The following is a 17,681-nucleotide window of genomic DNA, read 5'->3' as shown; positions in this document are numbered from 1 at the left end:
AGCAGGCATACGAAGGGCAATATCAAATACTTGCAAACTGATAATCAGTTTTAGTCACCAAAGACAGTGGCCTGCAAATGTCAGTTCTCAACATACTATAGCATGCCAAAACCTCAAACTTGAGTAGTTTCAGATCATTCTGGATCCATTTGGACAATTTTAATAATCCCACAAATGACACAATGCAAATTGTGCATATAAGTGAGATGTCACAATGAGGAGAAGTGCACATAGTCTGCTGCTCTTGAAAAGCATGACCATGGGAGGGTAACCAGAGTGAGGAAGGGTTCTCCTGTCTGTCAGTCAAGGAAGATGGTGCTTGAGCACCTGCATTTAAACAAATGGAATAGAGATACCAACTGACACCATAGAGAATCCAACACAAGCTAAACTAGCAGAGGCCTAACACTGAAGTATGAAATCAACACAGGAATGTAACCAAAAAGCATCCGCCTGCAAAAAAAACCTGATGTACCCTAAAGTCGGTGTAATTAATTTCTTTAGTCTCATCCACACAAATTTCCTTACAAATCCAAAAATAATAGCACAGAGTAATTGAATAATACTTAAATATAGCCAATAGGACAGGATAACCTAGGCACCTTAAATACACTTCTATGAGGACAAAAAAACACACAAAAGGAATATCCAGAAAAAATTCACCTGCTGGTGGGAGCTCATACTCCACCTCCAGGACCACCCGCTCGCCCACGTTCTTTAGGAGGCTGATAATCTCATCATGTCGAAGCTTGGTCAGGTTGATGCCATTCACCGACTTAATGTAGTCGCCGATGTTTAATTGGTCACTTCTGAAAAACAAATGTATTAACTTACAAAATAATCCATAAACAAACAATGGGAAGGGCTGATGGCTTGTGACTCACAACCACATATTGTCTACAGACCGGCCACTACAGATTACCTAAAAGCATATAGTAGGCAACGAACCACCTACTGAATTCTGAATTTACTGAAGACAAATTTACATTGGAAAGAATCGCACATTAATGGACTTTTAAGTGTCTTTATTTAGAATTTGTGGAGTTGCAAAAAAAGTCAGTATATGTGCCTTCAAAGTCAATACAAATTGGTAAAGTAATTTTTATTAGCAATTGGCAAAAGCTTTGAAACCCTAAGAGCTCACTAGTCATGGGTTTTGCCAGGTCTCAAAAAGTTACTTTGCACTGTGGCAATCTCACTGTCCATATGAATTGCTTATACTTGCTGTTCGCCACAAGCATGCTTAATTTTCCTCCACCTCTTGGTACAACAATCCTCACCTTGCCGCCAGCCCCCCGGGCCTCAGGTTGGAGACTCTTGGCTTGCCATCTTTGTCCGTCCCACCGGAAATGGTTAACCCAAGGGTACTGCCTTCCTTCTTAATCAGCTCCACAATAGTAACACCACGAAACTCCTCTGCAAACAAAAAACAAACATGAAGAGCATACCTTTAAAAAGTTATTACTCCTCACGATGTACCCTCACTTTTAGTTTGGCCTTATACTGGAGGTGAAGACCATTAATCACAGTTAAGGCCTTCACTACAATACATTAACTGGTGCCATGAGACCTTTTTCTAGGGTAATGTGAGCCAAAGAAATTGTCATCATTAGTTCATTCATTTTTTTTTAATACCATCCCTTTAGGATGGTGCCATTTCACAATGAGTCTTAGAAGAATTGAAAGAGGTTCTCCTGCTTGGCTATTTGCAAAGCTGATGAGGTTTTTTAAAACAGAGACAAGAGACATTGACAGCAGCAAAACCTTTGCCTCTTCTGTGAAGGGCTGAGTGGCTTAAGCTTACCTTTTTTTTTTTAATTTTTTTTTTATTTTGAGCGATAGAAACCTCAAGTAGACAGGCGTGGTACATATCAATTTTGAAAACATTTTGTTCTGCAGCACACACAGGCGCGGTTAAAATCACAAGCACAGTACATTGCATTAGTACATCATTGTGTTCATTGCCCCACCATGAACCCCGCTCCCCCACCCTTTTAATCCACATCAGAATCTTCATCTTCTTGGTCTGGCGGGGGATCGCAAATGTCATCTCTAAATTTATTCCACTTTCCCCAGATTTTACTCCACTTTTTGGGGCATCCCCGATTAATAAATACTGATTTCTCGGCAATCATGATAGTATCCATAACTCTCCCCGATGGGGTCAGGGTAGGCGCCTCCAGCACACCGCATTTCTGGGGAATGTTCCGCTTAGCAGTCATAATACTCAGCGTAGTCCAGCCCTGAGCCAGACGATTAAAATCATTTGGTTCCCATACGTTTAATAAGCATCGTCTCTGTTCCGGTACTAGGGAACCCCTTCTATCTGTGAGATCGTCCTCATCACCTGTCTCCAATACGCCATTATCCTAGGGCAATCCCGTATAGTATGGAAAAATGTGCCTTACTCTCCGCAACCTTGCAGACAAAATGGGTGCAGTGCTCTGCCAATCTTATGCAGAGTGCGTCTAGTGTAGTATGTGCGATGCAATATTTTTAGCTGCACAAGCCGAAGTCTAGAAGGTATGCCCACTTCCCGCGGAGAGGCCAGTGCCTCCTGCTACTCAGAATCATCAAGGTCTCCCACGTCGTGGGACCATTTATCACGCAGTGAACCTGTCGGGTCCAGCATATTATTTATCAATTTACAGTAGGTGAGGGAAGTGGCTTTCTTCTGTATATATTCTGTGAGCAGTTTATCTTCCAGGGGGGAAGCTTCCGGGACCTCTGTACCAGGGGGCAGCGCTGACATCAGGTACGTGTGCCGGATTTGCACATAGCAAAATTGCTCCCCACGCGCCAGTTCATAGTCCTGTTGGAGACTTTCAAACTGTACTATTTCACCATTGTGCCAAAGGTCTCCCACCGTGAAGATGCCCAGGTCATCCCATTTTTCGAAACCCCTGGTATTATGGAGCTTACCTAGACGTTTTGTATCCCACAAGGGGGTAAGTTGGGTCAGGACCCCACGCCAGCCGAGCTTGGCTTGAGCAGTATACCAAAGGACCAGTGTGTGTCTAAGAGGACCGAACAGTGTCAATGTTAGTTTTCTATCATAGAGAGGCGATAACATACCTCTTGTGCCTAGGAGTGCCCTATCTGCCTGGAATGCCGGGTCATCCTGCGGAGCGTGCAGCCATTGATTAATTACCTTCAGTTGCGCAGACCAATAATTAAATTGTATGTTTGGAAGTGCAATCCCTCCATCGTACCAACCTCGCATTAACTTGGACTGCGCTATGCGTGCTGGCTTATTGCCCCACAGGAGGCCGGAGACCTGTGCCTCAATAGCCTTAAAGTATTTTGGGGTTACCGAAAAAGGCGCGTTTTCCAGTGCATATAAAAATTGGGGAAATGCCATCATTTTGAATAATGCCGCCTTTCCTAGCAAGGTCAGCGGAAGGGTTTCCCAGTGACACACATCCCTTTTGAGACGGTCCAAATGCGGTTGCAAGTTTTTGTCGAAGAATTCCGCTGCATCCGTAGTAATATATATGCCCAGGTACTTGAATGCTCCCCCTGAAGGTCTAAGTGGGCAATCCGGAGGAAAAGCTTACCTTTTTTTAGACAACGCTGAGACAGTGTGGAAACATAGTTAGCCATTCAGCCATTTACTCTTTCCTTAAACACAGATGTATTCTCTGGCAATTCTAGGATTGGGGAGATGGTGGGGGGAGACGAGACACAGAAGAAGAGTGGTGCTACCTTAACAAATCCCAGTATCTGGATGTCCAGTCCCTTTTGGATGATATGTCAGGCATTGACTGAATTTTGAACTGCAATGCCCTAGGCAAATTCTAAGAGGCCAACTAAATGTTAACAGGCCATATTTCACATGACCATTGGTCTAGCATGGTTGCCCACACTCGAAAAGTTTCAGCGCTCCGTCCATCATCTCCTGGTGTTTGCTTTGTTCGCTCTTAAGTGGCAGGGTATGCTCAGACGTGGGTCTCTTGCTCACTTTGCCACTGGATTCAAGCTATCCTGGCTGGTAGGGCTGTAAACCTGAAACCGGTCCCAGGATGCTTGTTTCCGCTGCAGGGAAGACCTGGCTTGGCAGCTCGGGCTGGACTGTTCTCATGAGGCACAGGGTCAAGACTGATCTGCATTTAGGAGTGTCTGAACTGGGGGTGGCGAAGTGAGCTAAAAAAGCAATGATAGATTCAACCCAGATCTGTGACTGGGGGTGTCTGAAAAGTTTCAGTGCTCGGTCCATCATCTCCTTGTGTTTGCCCACACTCAAAGGCCATAGAGTATAACCTCAACTGGAAGAAAGCATCCCAAATGGTGTATTATACATGCCATATCCCCAGTCTTGCCCCTTTCGATGGTTTGTGTTTCTTCAGTATTCTTTCCTTAGTTGGTGCCTGTCTGACCGGTAAGAACATTGGGAGGGAATGTAGAAGACCATAGCAACTTACTTTTGATTTTAAAGTAAATACTCTGCCTCGCCATCTTGCCAGCTTACCCTCTTCCAGCAGCATATAAGACCATCATTTAGGTACTGCTGGCATCATCTACCCAGTTTTCTAACTCATAGTAGCCGGTAGGTTATGTACCAGAACCGCTCTATGCCAGACTGTTTACTGAATGCACCATAATGAAAGTTGTGTTTGCCTGTGGATGTTGATACTAAACAAAGACAGAAGAGGGTCCCTGAAGGAAAAAATGTGGAGAAGAATCCAGGGAATGAAACTAGCAAAAGAACCAAACATTAAAAAATATTGCGCGCAATTCTGTCCATATTCTGTCTTACAAATAAGAGAAAGGACACAAAAAGCTCTAAAGTTGTAGGACTACGTATTTTATAACCTCAATAACAAAACGTAACAAACGTTACTATATTGTGATATATTTGTTCTTAATGTTTGATATGTATGTTTCTGTAGGGTATGATTGGGTGTAATTGCTTCTTGAAACATGCTATGTTGTAATGTATTTTGTCTTCTTTTGTTTATGTATGTTCTGAACTTATGTTGAGCTCACAAAAATCATATATCTCTCTAAAAAAATCTTTAATTGTAAAGTACAAATACATTTATACTGATGAAAAATAAATTATAAACCAAACTGGTCTGATTTACGTCTCTTAAATATTGTACGTTAAGTGTTTTTGTAATGATCTAACTGGAGAAGTTAATGTTTGGTCCTTTTGGAATGTTAACACTAAAGACAGATTTCTTACTGTTAACATTATGTCAAGCAACACCAGATCCCAAGTGATGACATTGACTATGGTCAGATTCATTAAGACAAAAAGCAGCAGCCAATAATAATGGACAATTACTTGAACTGTTCAGTCCCACAGGAAGTATCCCATTTCAGAGCGCCCCGCCTTTATTTTGTGTTGTACACTAATGCACATACATTATTCAGTCAATAGAATCTTGGACTTGGTGCAGAGGTAAGCAGTGGGTGGAAAGAGGAGGGACTGTAAGGAAACATGTATTTATAGGCTGGCATTATTGCTTTGGTGAACTCTGGGGGGGAGTTGGTGTACCATAAGTATATTTTTGTGTGATTGGAAAAGGAGGTTAGGAGAAGGTATACCCATATTCGAGTACTTTCTGCTTCTTGAAACTTAAACTAACCTCAGTTCTGCCAATTCTTCCCAGCTACTGCATGCTGCTCTTTTTAATTGCCCACTACAACCTTCTATGGTCACTGCTGTGTAACAAGAAAGTTGGTTGCACAAAATAGGCAACCTCATATAATTTCCAGGCACACAAAAAGTGTAGTTTACAAAGCTGTAGGTGTACAAGATAGTTACCAATACCATTGGTAATGTTTGAGAACTGAAAAGAAGTTTCGTTTTTATTTGAATAAAGTTTATTTTCACCAGTGAAAGTCAAACCATATCTGCGAACCAGACGATCTCCATGTGAGTGAGATGGGATATACTTGCATACATATTGTAGAGCGTTTTATTGTAAATGAAGGCTATTTATTAAAAAGCTTTGTACACATTTATGTTACTGCCTTCGTAGATTAAAGCTTCAAATACTGCCTTTTGATTGCCGGTTTCAACAATTCAGAAGATTAAAAAAAAAACTGGACCAATCAGGGTAGTAAATTTATTTACCTCTTGTGCTGTACGCCTCAACAAACTATATTTATAAAAATCAGACTAGGGTCTTTTTATTGGTGAAAAATACAAATAATCAATATCCACTTGACACCCAAGGCACAGAACGGATTACGTCATTCTCCAGCCCTTCAATATTAAATGGTCGCCTTGATAGACAGCAGACTACCTATACACATTTTTCTTTACATAGAACAGCAGCAGTGCTGGACTATAAACAGGGACCAGCTGAATACATCAAATCAATTGTTGCTTTTAAAATTATTCCTCTCCTGGGCACTGATGATTTACCTGGCTTATGGAACTTGAATTTTTAACATATGCATTACAAAAATCTAAAATTAGAGGGTTTTCTGGAGGTGCTTCCTCTGAAGACATTAAAACGGACTTCTGAGAATATGGGCAAAAACAATTGTGCAGTGTCAATGATTAAGTTAAATCCTTAAACTGGCTTGATTAGTGGCAGGAGCATGCACCTTATTTACAGGATAAATTTTATGGCTAAACTAATGCAAAAACAGGTGATGGACAGAATGCAGAACAATGTCATACATTCACCCCAGTACAGAGATCTGGGCCTAAATACATCGGTTTTTTGCACTCCACACCACCCCAGTTCAGACATGGCCATATGCAAATCAGCCTTGACCCTGTGCTTCATGGGAAAAGTCCACCCGAACTGCCAAGCCATGTCTTTCCTAGACCGGAATCAAGCATCCAAGGACCAGTTTCTGGCTATCAGCCATCTTCAGCCAGGATAGCTTGACTCCAGTGATGTGGAGAGCATGGGACTCACGTCTGAGCATATCCATCCTACTCGGGGTAACAAATGCAAAAACAACAGCTGATGGACAGAATGCAGAACAATGTCATACATTCACTCCAGTACAGAGATCTGGGCCTAAATCCATTGTTTTTTTGCACTACACACCACCCCAGTTCAGACATGGCCACATGCAAATCAGCTGTTGTTTTTGCATGGCTAAACTAAGTCAACGGCCCAAAAAGACCCAGTGGTAAAACTAAATGAAAGAAAGACTATAAAGAAGTCTCTTAACCAACTACATAAAAAAAGTCAAATTTAGAATTTTTAAAAAGGGACAGTACTCCTCTCCTGCAGACTACTTATTAATAACTGTTCTAGATATAGAAGGATGGTGTTTTACTAAAGTCATTTTAGCGTATTTAGAGGAATGGGTTCCAACAACAGTCTGATTTTATTATTTTTTCTTTTTTAATCAAACAGGTTTTCAAAGAGGCTTCATTATTGATAATTAATCAGTAAGTGGTCAGGTCCCATCATGCGGGTGACTGGAGTAAACTAATGGCCACACTAACATATTGATAGATAGTTTTCCTTGAGAAAATTGTCACTTCTTTAGATTACTTTTTAGACTCCAGCACAGCCTAAGACCAAGTGTGCTTGTAATGTATTCTACAATAAAACATTGGGAGCTCCATTTAAAACAATGGAGTGCCCCGGGCTTTTAATGGATGGTAGTAGCCCGGAGCATAATAATAATAATAATACGGCATTTTATATAGAGCGAACAGCTACCTCACGGGGAGGTGTCCCGGCGCTGGGAAGAACCCAGTTATCCAAGAGGACTGAAGTGATGATGCCTAGTGCGGTTGGGTAAAGAGCCAGGTCTTTAGCAACCGCTTGAAGCAGATTTCAGAGGGGGCTTGCTGAATTGCTGGGGGCAGGGTGTTCCACAGTGTCGCAACATTTGCCGAAAAAGTTCGACCCCCCAGCCGAGCCCTTTTCACTCGTGGGACGGCAAGCCGAACGCGGCAGTTGGAGCGAAGCGCACGGGCCTGGGAGTATCTCGGGAGCGAGTTTTCAAGTACTTAGGGCAGGTGCCAAACAGATCTAAAGGCCAACGTGAGTGCCTTGAATTTGATTCTGCTGGCAACTGGTAACCAGTGAAGTGACCGAAGATACGGAGAGACGAAGTGCTTAAAAGGAATCCGCATTAACAGTCTCGCAGCCGCATTTTGGACCAGCTGAAGTTTTTGAATTAGGTATTTTGGTAAGCCCAGATAGAGGCCGTTGGCGTAATCCAGCCTAGATGTCACTGTGGCATGGATTACTGTTTTTCGGCAACTCTCTGATAGAAGTCTCAAAATCTTGCGGCGATTCCTCAGCTTACTCAAGCAGCAGCCGACTACTTGTTGGATGTGCGAGGTAAAGGACAGACTGTCATCCCACCGCACTCCCAGATTTTTGGCCATTAGGCTGGGTGAGGGGGCTTGTCCCATCTCCGCTGGCCACCATAGCTCTGAGGGTGGAGGGGGGCCTTTACCAAAAAAGATCACTTCCGTTTTATTAGCGTGGAGTTTTAATTTATTCGTATTCATCCAACAGGCCACATCTTGGAGACAGCCCTTGAAACTCGAGAAGGATTCCTGCGGCATCACCATTCCAATGTTTAACTAAGGCCTTACAGAGCCAGAGGGGATTTCAACCCCCTTGGGCTCCATGAGGCCTTTGTTTTACAAATTAGAACATTCTGGCTTTTAGGGGTGGAAAGTTCTATTAGCCCTTGTTAAAGGCCCTCGCCGAAAGCTGGAGCGAGCCTTCAATGGTCGGTAGAGCCCGCTGCGGCGGGTTTTAAGGCTGTATAAGCAATCTCAGAATGACAAAGTCTCCTGTGTAGGTTACTGCTCAATGCTTAAAGCGTCCCCAGATGTAACACTAAAGAATGTACTGTGGCAAGCAATAACTAACCCATTGAACACAAACCTGTAGGGATCATGTCTCGAAAATTCTATAAAACGACCTCAGTTCGAAGCCACATAGAATAGGAGCTTAGCAATATAAAAGCTGGCAATAAAACGATCAAAACTTATATCGGTTTCTGAAGTACGTAGTGTCAATGAACAGAAGCAGCACAGCTGGATGGTGTTAAGCACATACGAAAATAATGTGAGGGAAACGTATTGGGAACTAATGCTTAGAGAGAGCAGAAGGGTAATTAGATCAAGGTCCGGTTTGCTTCCCCTAACTGGCTTCTGGTAAGGATGCCAATAGGCAAAATGGTAACTACCTGCAGAATTTCTACAACTGGCAACGAGTCATTGTTTCCTATAATATGCATTTGCAGCATTGAGGTGGAAATTCCTAAAACCCGCCTTTCTTCATTGAAACATTAGGAAATGTACTGAGGCAGTGAAAGTGGTGATGACCCAATGGTTGTTTTGTGTTTAAAATTGGATAAAACGGATTGAGTTATCTTTGGGTTTCTTTTTAGGTAAGTACAACAAAATCAGTAGGTGTGATTTTTGAATGACGGCTTTATCAAATGTTGTATTGCTTGTATGTTGAAATTACAATGCCTTTGAATAATTGTGATATAAAATTAGTGACTAGCATACGGAATATGTAAGGCGGAATAAAGATTCTTAGTTTTAGTAAATCTGCAGAATACTTTAATGTGTTCATAGACTGGAATCAGAGGGCTGACTAGAAGACATTCCATAGAATAAGCAATAGACATGATTTGTCATTCTGAGATTCGAGGAGGAGGGAACAGTGGGAGGCTATAATCTTTAGAATGGTACATTACATATCCATCACAGAAGGTCTAAGGGGCAGGGGGGTAATGTAATGTTTGTTTATCAACATGAGGTTTGCGTTTGAGGGAGCATCCAGAGTGTTATGGAGGGCGTGGATGAGGTGAACCCCTTACTGCTGTATTACAGAGTGGTACCAGTTCCAACAGGAAAGGGTCGGTTGCGGCGAAATGGGACGAAAAGAGGATGGCATCAGATCAATTTTGCTCCTACTCTGTACTTCTTTTATAGGACGACATAAGTCTGAGAGGGTGCAAGAGGGTGGCCATAATTCAGCCTCATAAGGGCACAAATGGCGGACCACAGGTTATGTTTGAGGTTTAATACGGTACACATTTTAAGATATTTTCTGAAAGCCCCTACTGATTTGGTGTTTTTTGTACAGGTCGAGGTGCAGCCTGGACTTATGCACGATAGCTAGTGATTTTGCATTAGCCACAAGGGTTGGAGTAACTGCTGTAGTCAGTAGAACATGCAGAATGGAGAGCTGTGTGATTCAATAAAACAAGATGTATTTTTCAATTGTCAGAGTTTAGATATTCTAGAGACATCCCTGTCCGACTCTGAGAAAGATTCGATTAGATGCGTGATCTCTTGTTTCATGGATGCTCTAAGAAGCAACTGTGTTTCATCCACCTATTTGTTGATTGTAAAATCCAGGGTTTTTTGTTAGCTCACCAAGAGAATTTAAATAACGAAGGAGGGGGATTTGCTCTGTTGGGAACTACAATGGGGCCTCCTTTAGAGGATTAGCTCCACGGGGCTGGTAATTTAGCTAATCCTATTTTTAAAAAGGAGTATACAAAAAATACCAAAATTCAATTCAATCATTGCAGATGTGACGTTTTAGAGTGTTGATGGTGGAGGCACCCCATTAGAAGTACCAGCTAGCCTCCTAAAAGCAGGGAGCTACACTGAATTCCTTAGTCTAAGTTTTGCATATAAATGCATATATCACCGAGGCACAATAACATCGTTATGGTAGTCAGACTTCTCATAGGAAATTACATTTTTGGTTTTCCTATAACATTTGGCATGTTTGGCAAGTCTGCCAGAAATTTGGCATTTCAAGGGGGTGAAAGTAATTCCAGAAACAATGTTTTTCGGGTCCCACATACAAAATCTCAAGGTGTTTTTTTCTCAATCAATAGAAATTCACATACAATGCACAGACTTCTAAAAAAAAATATTAATAGATATAACTAAAAAACACTCAAATTAACTTTGAAAAATACATATTAAGAACTGCTATAGTTGTCATATAAATAGCATCCAAGTAAAATGTATTCTGTCTGTTAGCCACACCACTGCAACCATAACCCACCCTTGGCCACCTTCAAAGGATAGAACCTTTCTGATGAAGTGAAACAACAAATGTGTTTATTTAGCCAAGGATGAATCGCAAAGTATGCACAAGAACGTGAACGCTAGACTGAAAGCTCAATATTCTATAAATATTTTTTACATCCCAGAAAAATCTCAGTATGATAAATAAAGGAACAACTTTATTTTTACATTTCAAACCCCCAAAACACTGTGCAAGTTATGATACGGTGTACAACCACAACATACCTCTCATTCAATGCCTATGTGTATACAGAACATTGATGACATCACAGGAGACATCATCAAATAGGGTGAACCAACATCACCAACTGGTGTACAAAACTCAACACCATGCGTTAATGTCTACTTCTCAGTAACCAACACAGAGCTACACAAGGCACAAGAATCATGAGGACTGCAAACTTCATTAACACCGAACAGACAGCACAGGCAGCAGTAGGGGTATGTTTTCAACACACCAACAACAAGCACTGGCGTTGCCAATAGGTCTCGCAGTAGGAAAGTTGGAGCTATTACAATTGCAAATAGCAATGCCTTTTATTTTTGTTTTCATTTTAAAAACATAAAGGGCTTTGTCATTTACAAAACCAATAGCTCCAACTTTCCTACTGCGAGACCTATTGTGCACTGCACAGTGTGGGTGAAAGTGGCACTGCGTGGCTGTGAGTGCCTTTGAGTGAGTGGCGTTGCGTGTCTGAGTGGCGTTGCGTGTCTGAGTGGCGTTGCGTGTCTGAGTGGCGTTGCGTGTCTGAGTGGCGTTGCGTGCCTGAGTGGCGTTGCGTGCCTGAGTGGCGTTGCGTGTGCTGCCTTCATTGAAAGGGATAATCTAACTCCTGAAATGTTCTTGATTATATAACCCAAGATCAAACAAAAAGTAATTAACTATTGGAAGAAAAGCACGAGACCTTTAAAAAACACTTTCCTCCTTCACTAAAACATGAAGGTATACACCAAGTTCAATAAACTGGGTTCTAGAATATTAATTTAATGTAAATATAACTGGTGTGGCTCTGATTTTATACTTTGCTTATACTTTTTTGTTAAACAACTGTGTAAACTGAGTGTTCTGGCATCTAGATGCGACGGACCACACTGTAGAAAACCTCAAATCCAAAACTGTGGCATAATGTAAAGAACAGGAATTATTACCACGATAGCCCATTTTTATTGGCTTTATAGCTAAAACAAGCAACTGTTAGATTAGTAAAAGCTAAAAACACATTGGGATTTGACGAGAACAAAACATTAAGTGCCCACATTTTGAAAATCACTGGGATTGTTCTCGCTATTGATATTACAAATAACAATGGCTTTTATTTTTTTTATAATTAATACTTAAATGTTATTGTAATTTATAATGCCAATAGATTAAACTTATGTAAATTACTTTTGTGAAGATTATGTTCAGTGTATTTTACTGTGACGAAAATCCAAGAACAGAAGTGAAATATTAACATCTTTTTGTGACATTTGTAATAAAGATTGAAAAATTGAGAACATATTTGAACCAGTTGTTGTTGAATAGTTGCACAGATTGATGCTGTGGTGGCGCTGAGTAATGTTGTAGTGGCGACGAGTGATGCTGTGGCATTCAGTGATGCTTTGGCACCGCATAGTGATGCTGTGGTGCCCCTGAGTGATGCTGTGGTGATGCGATAGATAGAGTGAGGGGGATAGATAGATAGATAAAGGGAGGGCGATATATAGACAGACAGACACAGACAGATAGATAGATAGAGTTAGGGCAATAGATAGATAGATAGAGTGAGGGTCTCCCAGTTCACGGTTTCCAGAAAGTAAGTAAAGGCCTCTGCATTGTACTAGTTTTGAAATTACCTTCTCTCACCCTGCATTTTTACTTTGCCACAGGTTATAAATATTGCTGCTGGTTTTTGTGTGTTAGTATTGGCGCAGTGATTATTATTAGTAGTAGTATAGTCGTAGCAGTAATGGTAGTAATGCCAGTATTGTATTGATTATGAAGTTTGTCTTGTGTTTGTCTGTAGTAACTGTTTATATTTTTTCCCCTGTGCAGTAGCGTAGCAAGGCTGCCATATACCTGGTGGAAGCGAGGACAATGTCCGATGTGACTGCTTTGGGGAAGGTGGGGGGGGGGGGGGACTGGGGGGAGTAAATACTGCAACTATCAGAGTTCGTAAGCCCTTCGGGACTTTTGGCCCCGATGCAACTGCACCTGCTGCACAATTGTAGCTACGCATCTGTGTAGCGCTCCGAAGCCTGTCACCAGGTCCACACTCCATAGGTATGCTAAATAAAATGAAGTCCAACTGTCCTCCATCTTGGAGGAATATTGCTCCATCCAGAGGCATCTTATTATAGGAAGGGAAAGAAGGGGTCCATTGATATCCGTTCCTCTTAGAACAGCTGTGGGAAGTTTGCTGACGGGGAGCGCGTGAGGGCAGAAGGCGAGGAAGAAGAATGGGGGGGGGGGTTGAAGATAGAGAGGTCTCCTTGCTGAAAAGCAGATAGTTGTTGTGTCACGGGCGAGGAATGGGATGGAGAGGGGAAGAGGGGAGATGAAAACATGCAGAGGATTGGGAGGGACTCTGTGAGAGGGTTTGAAGCTGGTGTGTGAGTGTAATGTACTGCTTTGACCATGTCCCAGTGCATGTCGGGAGGAGCCGGTGAGTGCCCGCGCGGTGATGGGACGGAGTTGCATAGGTGAATTACAACTCTCTGCTAGTGCTACTCCCCCGTTTATGCACCTCTCTCACCTCATTAACGTAAAGTGCTGCGCTGCATGGCTGGCTCCTCGGGGTAGGAGAGACGCAATGATCGGGGGAAGCTGCAATGTGAGGAAACAAAAAAAACAAGCATGGGCGGCCGCAAAAAAAAAAAAAAAAAAAAAAAAATTAAAAAAATCGCCCACGGAATGAAAATTTAAAAAAACGCGAGTGATTACGCACGTAGCTGTGTATGTGAAGTAGTGTGCATATAGTGCGTGCGTAGTGTATGTGGATGCATAGATGGTTAGTGAGATTGGTGTGTGTGTGTACGTGGTGTGTATGTGCGTATTTCTCTATTGTTTACTGCTGTCAGTGGACGCAGGCTGGCAAGCGCTGGTGAAGCGTCGCGCTTCAAGAGCCTGGTGGGGGGAGCCAGCGAGTAGGAGGGAGGAAAGGAGCATATGGGGATGGGGTGTGAGTGAGGGGGAGCAGAAGCCTTTGATGGTGGTGTGCGAGGTAAGCATGAGCGAATTTTGCGGGTCTCGCGTTCGCGAATTTTGCGGATTTGCGGATTCGCAATCCGCAAAATCCGCGAATTCCCGCGAATTTGCGGATTTTTTTTTTTTTGTGTTCGCCCGTGTTTCTGCCAGTTCGCGAGGGTTTTGTACACTTTCGCAAATTGCGAACTTACCTGTCGGGTCGCAAGTTTCGCGAACTTGTTGTTTCTACGTGTCCAGCCTGTTTGGGACACTCTTCTTCATCACTGCCACTCTCTGTCACCACTGCCACTCTCTGACTACTCATGCCACCCTCTGGCCCACCCATGCCACCCTCTGTTTCATCACCACACCCTCTGGTTGTCCAGTGTACATTATTTTCGGCAAAGCAAAGCACACCTTCCCTGCCTCAAGTGACCTGAATTAATTTGGGGCTGATTAATGTGTCACAGAATATTTTTTTAGCTGGCACCTGCTTCCTTAGTGCGCCCTGATTAGTGATCTTTTGCACTTGCTAAGTGCTTTCATTGTTGCAAAATTAGTTACAACACCTGCCCTGCCCCAACTGACAATAATGAATTAGGGGCTGATTAATGGATTTTAACTTCCAGCCTGGCTCCTGCTTGTCTCCCTTAGCTGTAATTCAGGACCTTTGTGGCATATGTGTAACTATTCTGAGGTTCAGAGCAGGGTCACATAATAGTTTCAACTGGCAACTGAACTCTGGAGGGGCCCCTCAGGAAGCACTACAGGAAATGGCTACTAATGATGAGCCTGAACTTTTGAACCTGGTAAGTAGTTACTTTCAGTTTTGCTAAGATCGTATTTCTGCAATTTTGCACTTATTCGCGGGGCGCGAACTCACGCGAACTCACGCGAACAGTGCAAGCAGTGCGAGCAAAATCCGCTGCTCGCGGATTTTGCGGGAGATTCGCAAATCTCGCGGATTGCGGATTTCCCGAAAATCCGCAAAATCCGCGAGCGGAACGGATTTTCCGCCCATGCCTAGTGCGAGGCCAGGCGCGCGCCTGGGTAAGCTTCATGCTCGAGTGCACAACATGCATTGTAGGAAATCTGCTGGTTCAAGAGACTTTGGTTCAGATGTAATAGGTTCAAGTATAAATACTCGACCTAAAAAGGGAAGCAACGAAGGAAGAAAGAAAGAAAGAAAATAAGGAAGGAGGTTTAAAGGAAGGGTGAGAAGAAAGATGAGTAAATAGATGGAAGGACATTAAAAAGGCAAAGGATGGCTAGAAGTGTAAAATAGTTGGTGATGGGATAGGCGGGAAGAATGGGTGATAGGATTAATGGATGGAAGGCGAATGGGTGGGTGAGTGGGTGAAAGGATGGGTGGAATTAAAGGATGAGAGGATGGAAAGGTGAAAGGATGGATGAATGGATGCATGGAAGGATTGATAGATGACATCTTGATGGAAGGGAAGATGGAATGGTAAAGAAACTCGTCTAGATAGGGCCCATCTTGCTTGCTTAGTTGATTCAGTGATGGTAACAGTTTGGTTCCAAGTGGGGGTATTTTAATTTTCTGTTTACTCCTTACTGTATACATGTATGGTTTTCAGCTGTGCTGAAAATATTATTCATTTCATCCTCCCCGAAAACGCTATCATACCACATTAAGCCATTCTTGCAGTGGCTGTTTATCAAAAGTGGGAACAAGGCAAGACGACGGATGACTGAGGTGGTGCTGACCGGAGACTGTGCGGCGGATCCCCCTGGCGGGGGTTGTGCCTCTGATAGAACCCCCCACTGGCGGGTGCACGACAGAGAGCTGCGGACGCCGGCTCTGCAACGCTGCTGGCCTGCCTCTGCTGGCCTGCGGAAAGACTCAGCAGCTGTCCTCCGGCGATAGAAGATGGTGCACCTGGCCCAAGAGACATGAGGTGAGCGGGGAAGACCGCGAGTGCTGGACTTTACACTGGGCCCGACCAGTGTGGGTGCAGCGGGGTCACCACACTCGGAGGCACGCCGGAGAGCTGGAAAAAAATGTGTTTTACAAAGAAGGACTGACTTTCAGGGATTTTAATCATCGATATCAATTATGAAGCTATCTTGCAATTGAGTTACAGATGGTCCGTCCTTCTTTAAACGAGCCAGCGCTGAAGGGCGCTCAGCCAATGGCGCGCTAGCAGGGCGGAGCCCTGGAGGCGGCCGAAGGGCAGGGGCTATGAATTCTGCACAGCCGCCGTCCAGCGCTGCCCGTGCACCGCAGCTGCCGTTCCCACAGAAAGTTACCAGGCTGCAAGTTGTCAGCCTGTCCCTGGTCTGGAGCCCCTGGCGGCGTCGCCCCCGCCCGCCCATCCATCGGGAGCCGAGGACCCGGAGCTCCATGAATCATTGTCCCCAACAGCAGCGGTGAGGAGCGTGTGTGTGCCTGGGCGTGAGTGTGTGTGCATGCGTGAGTGTGGCTGTGTGTGTGTGTCCATTTACTTGCCGCTTAGTACAAAAAGACAAGCGTAACCATTTCATTTCTAATTCAGCGCGTTGAGCAAAAGCGAAAGCACGCCCACACAGCAACCAGCCAGCACGCTCCTGAGGACAAATCCGAGTTGGAAAAAGCGCGAGTCCGACTCGTGTCCACATTCCCAAAACAGGGCGACTATAGTTGTCGAGCTAGACCGCAGTGCTTCGCACTGCTTTTGTCTAGGCTCGACCTAAAAACAGTGGTACTGGAATAAAATTTGGAGGGAGATTTTAGTAAAACATTTTCTACAGCTCCCTGCTAACTTTAAAATGAAGACCTGTTTAGGAGCGTGGGTGCTTCCATATTTACAAAATTTACTTCCTGTGACATTAGTTAACTGTAAGAGCGTGAACTCAAAAATTACACCGGATCAGAAGTAGGCGTGGTGGAGGATGCACAGGAGGAACTTAATTAAAATTAATTTATGCTTTGACTTAGAGTTTCTTGTAAAGACACTGCAGAGAAACTGGTGCTACCTCTTCCTTTGCAGATAAACATTGCTTGTGTTTCTTTGAAATGCTGCATATTCATGTCCATTTCATAACAGATTGAGATTGCTACGTTAAGAGTTGGAGAGTAGAATGTGGGTCAGTACATCAAAACCTGCACATTAATTGGAATGAAGAAGCAAATTCTAAAGGTATAAACGTCTTGCTTTCGGCCAGACATTAAGCATGGGCGGAAAATCCGTTACGCTCACGGATTTTGCGGATTTTTGGTAAATTCGCAATCCGCGAGATCCGCGAATTTCCCGCAAAATCCGCAAATTCGCACGCAGCGGATTTTTTGCTGCGTGCGGTGTAAGTTCGCAATTGCGAACTTACACAAAACCCTCGCGAACTGCAGAAATCCTTGCGAACTGGCAGAAATCCTTGCGAACACAAAAAAAGCATTCAGTAGGTTCAAAAGTTCAAACTCATCATTAGTAACCATTCCCTGTAGTGCTTCCTGACAAGGGCCCCTCCAGAGTTCAGTTGCTAGTTGCAACAATTATATGACCCTGCTCT

At 43.4% G+C, this 17,681-nt stretch overlaps 1 protein-coding gene across 3 annotated transcripts in view; it reads right to left on the bottom strand.

Moving 5' to 3' along the window:
- Positions 1-17,681, bottom strand: part of GRIP2 (glutamate receptor interacting protein 2) — a 508,408-nt gene that overhangs the window by 165,111 nt on the left and 325,616 nt on the right. For all 3 annotated transcript variants that reach the window (XM_086939256.1, XM_086939257.1, XM_086939258.1), the window contains exons 3-4: positions 1,281-1,416; positions 664-809 (exon numbers count right to left, since the gene is read on the bottom strand). In XM_086939256.1, coding sequence (XP_086795382.1) covers positions 664-809; positions 1,281-1,416 — 282 coding nt within the window. The remainder of the gene's footprint in view (positions 1-663; positions 810-1,280; positions 1,417-17,681) is intronic.

Source organism: Lissotriton vulgaris, chromosome 9, assembly GCF_964263255.1.
Source record: "Lissotriton vulgaris chromosome 9, aLisVul1.2, whole genome shotgun sequence".
Lineage (NCBI taxonomy): Eukaryota > Metazoa > Chordata > Amphibia > Caudata > Salamandridae > Lissotriton > Lissotriton vulgaris.
This window is presented reverse-complemented; position numbering and strand designations above follow the sequence as displayed.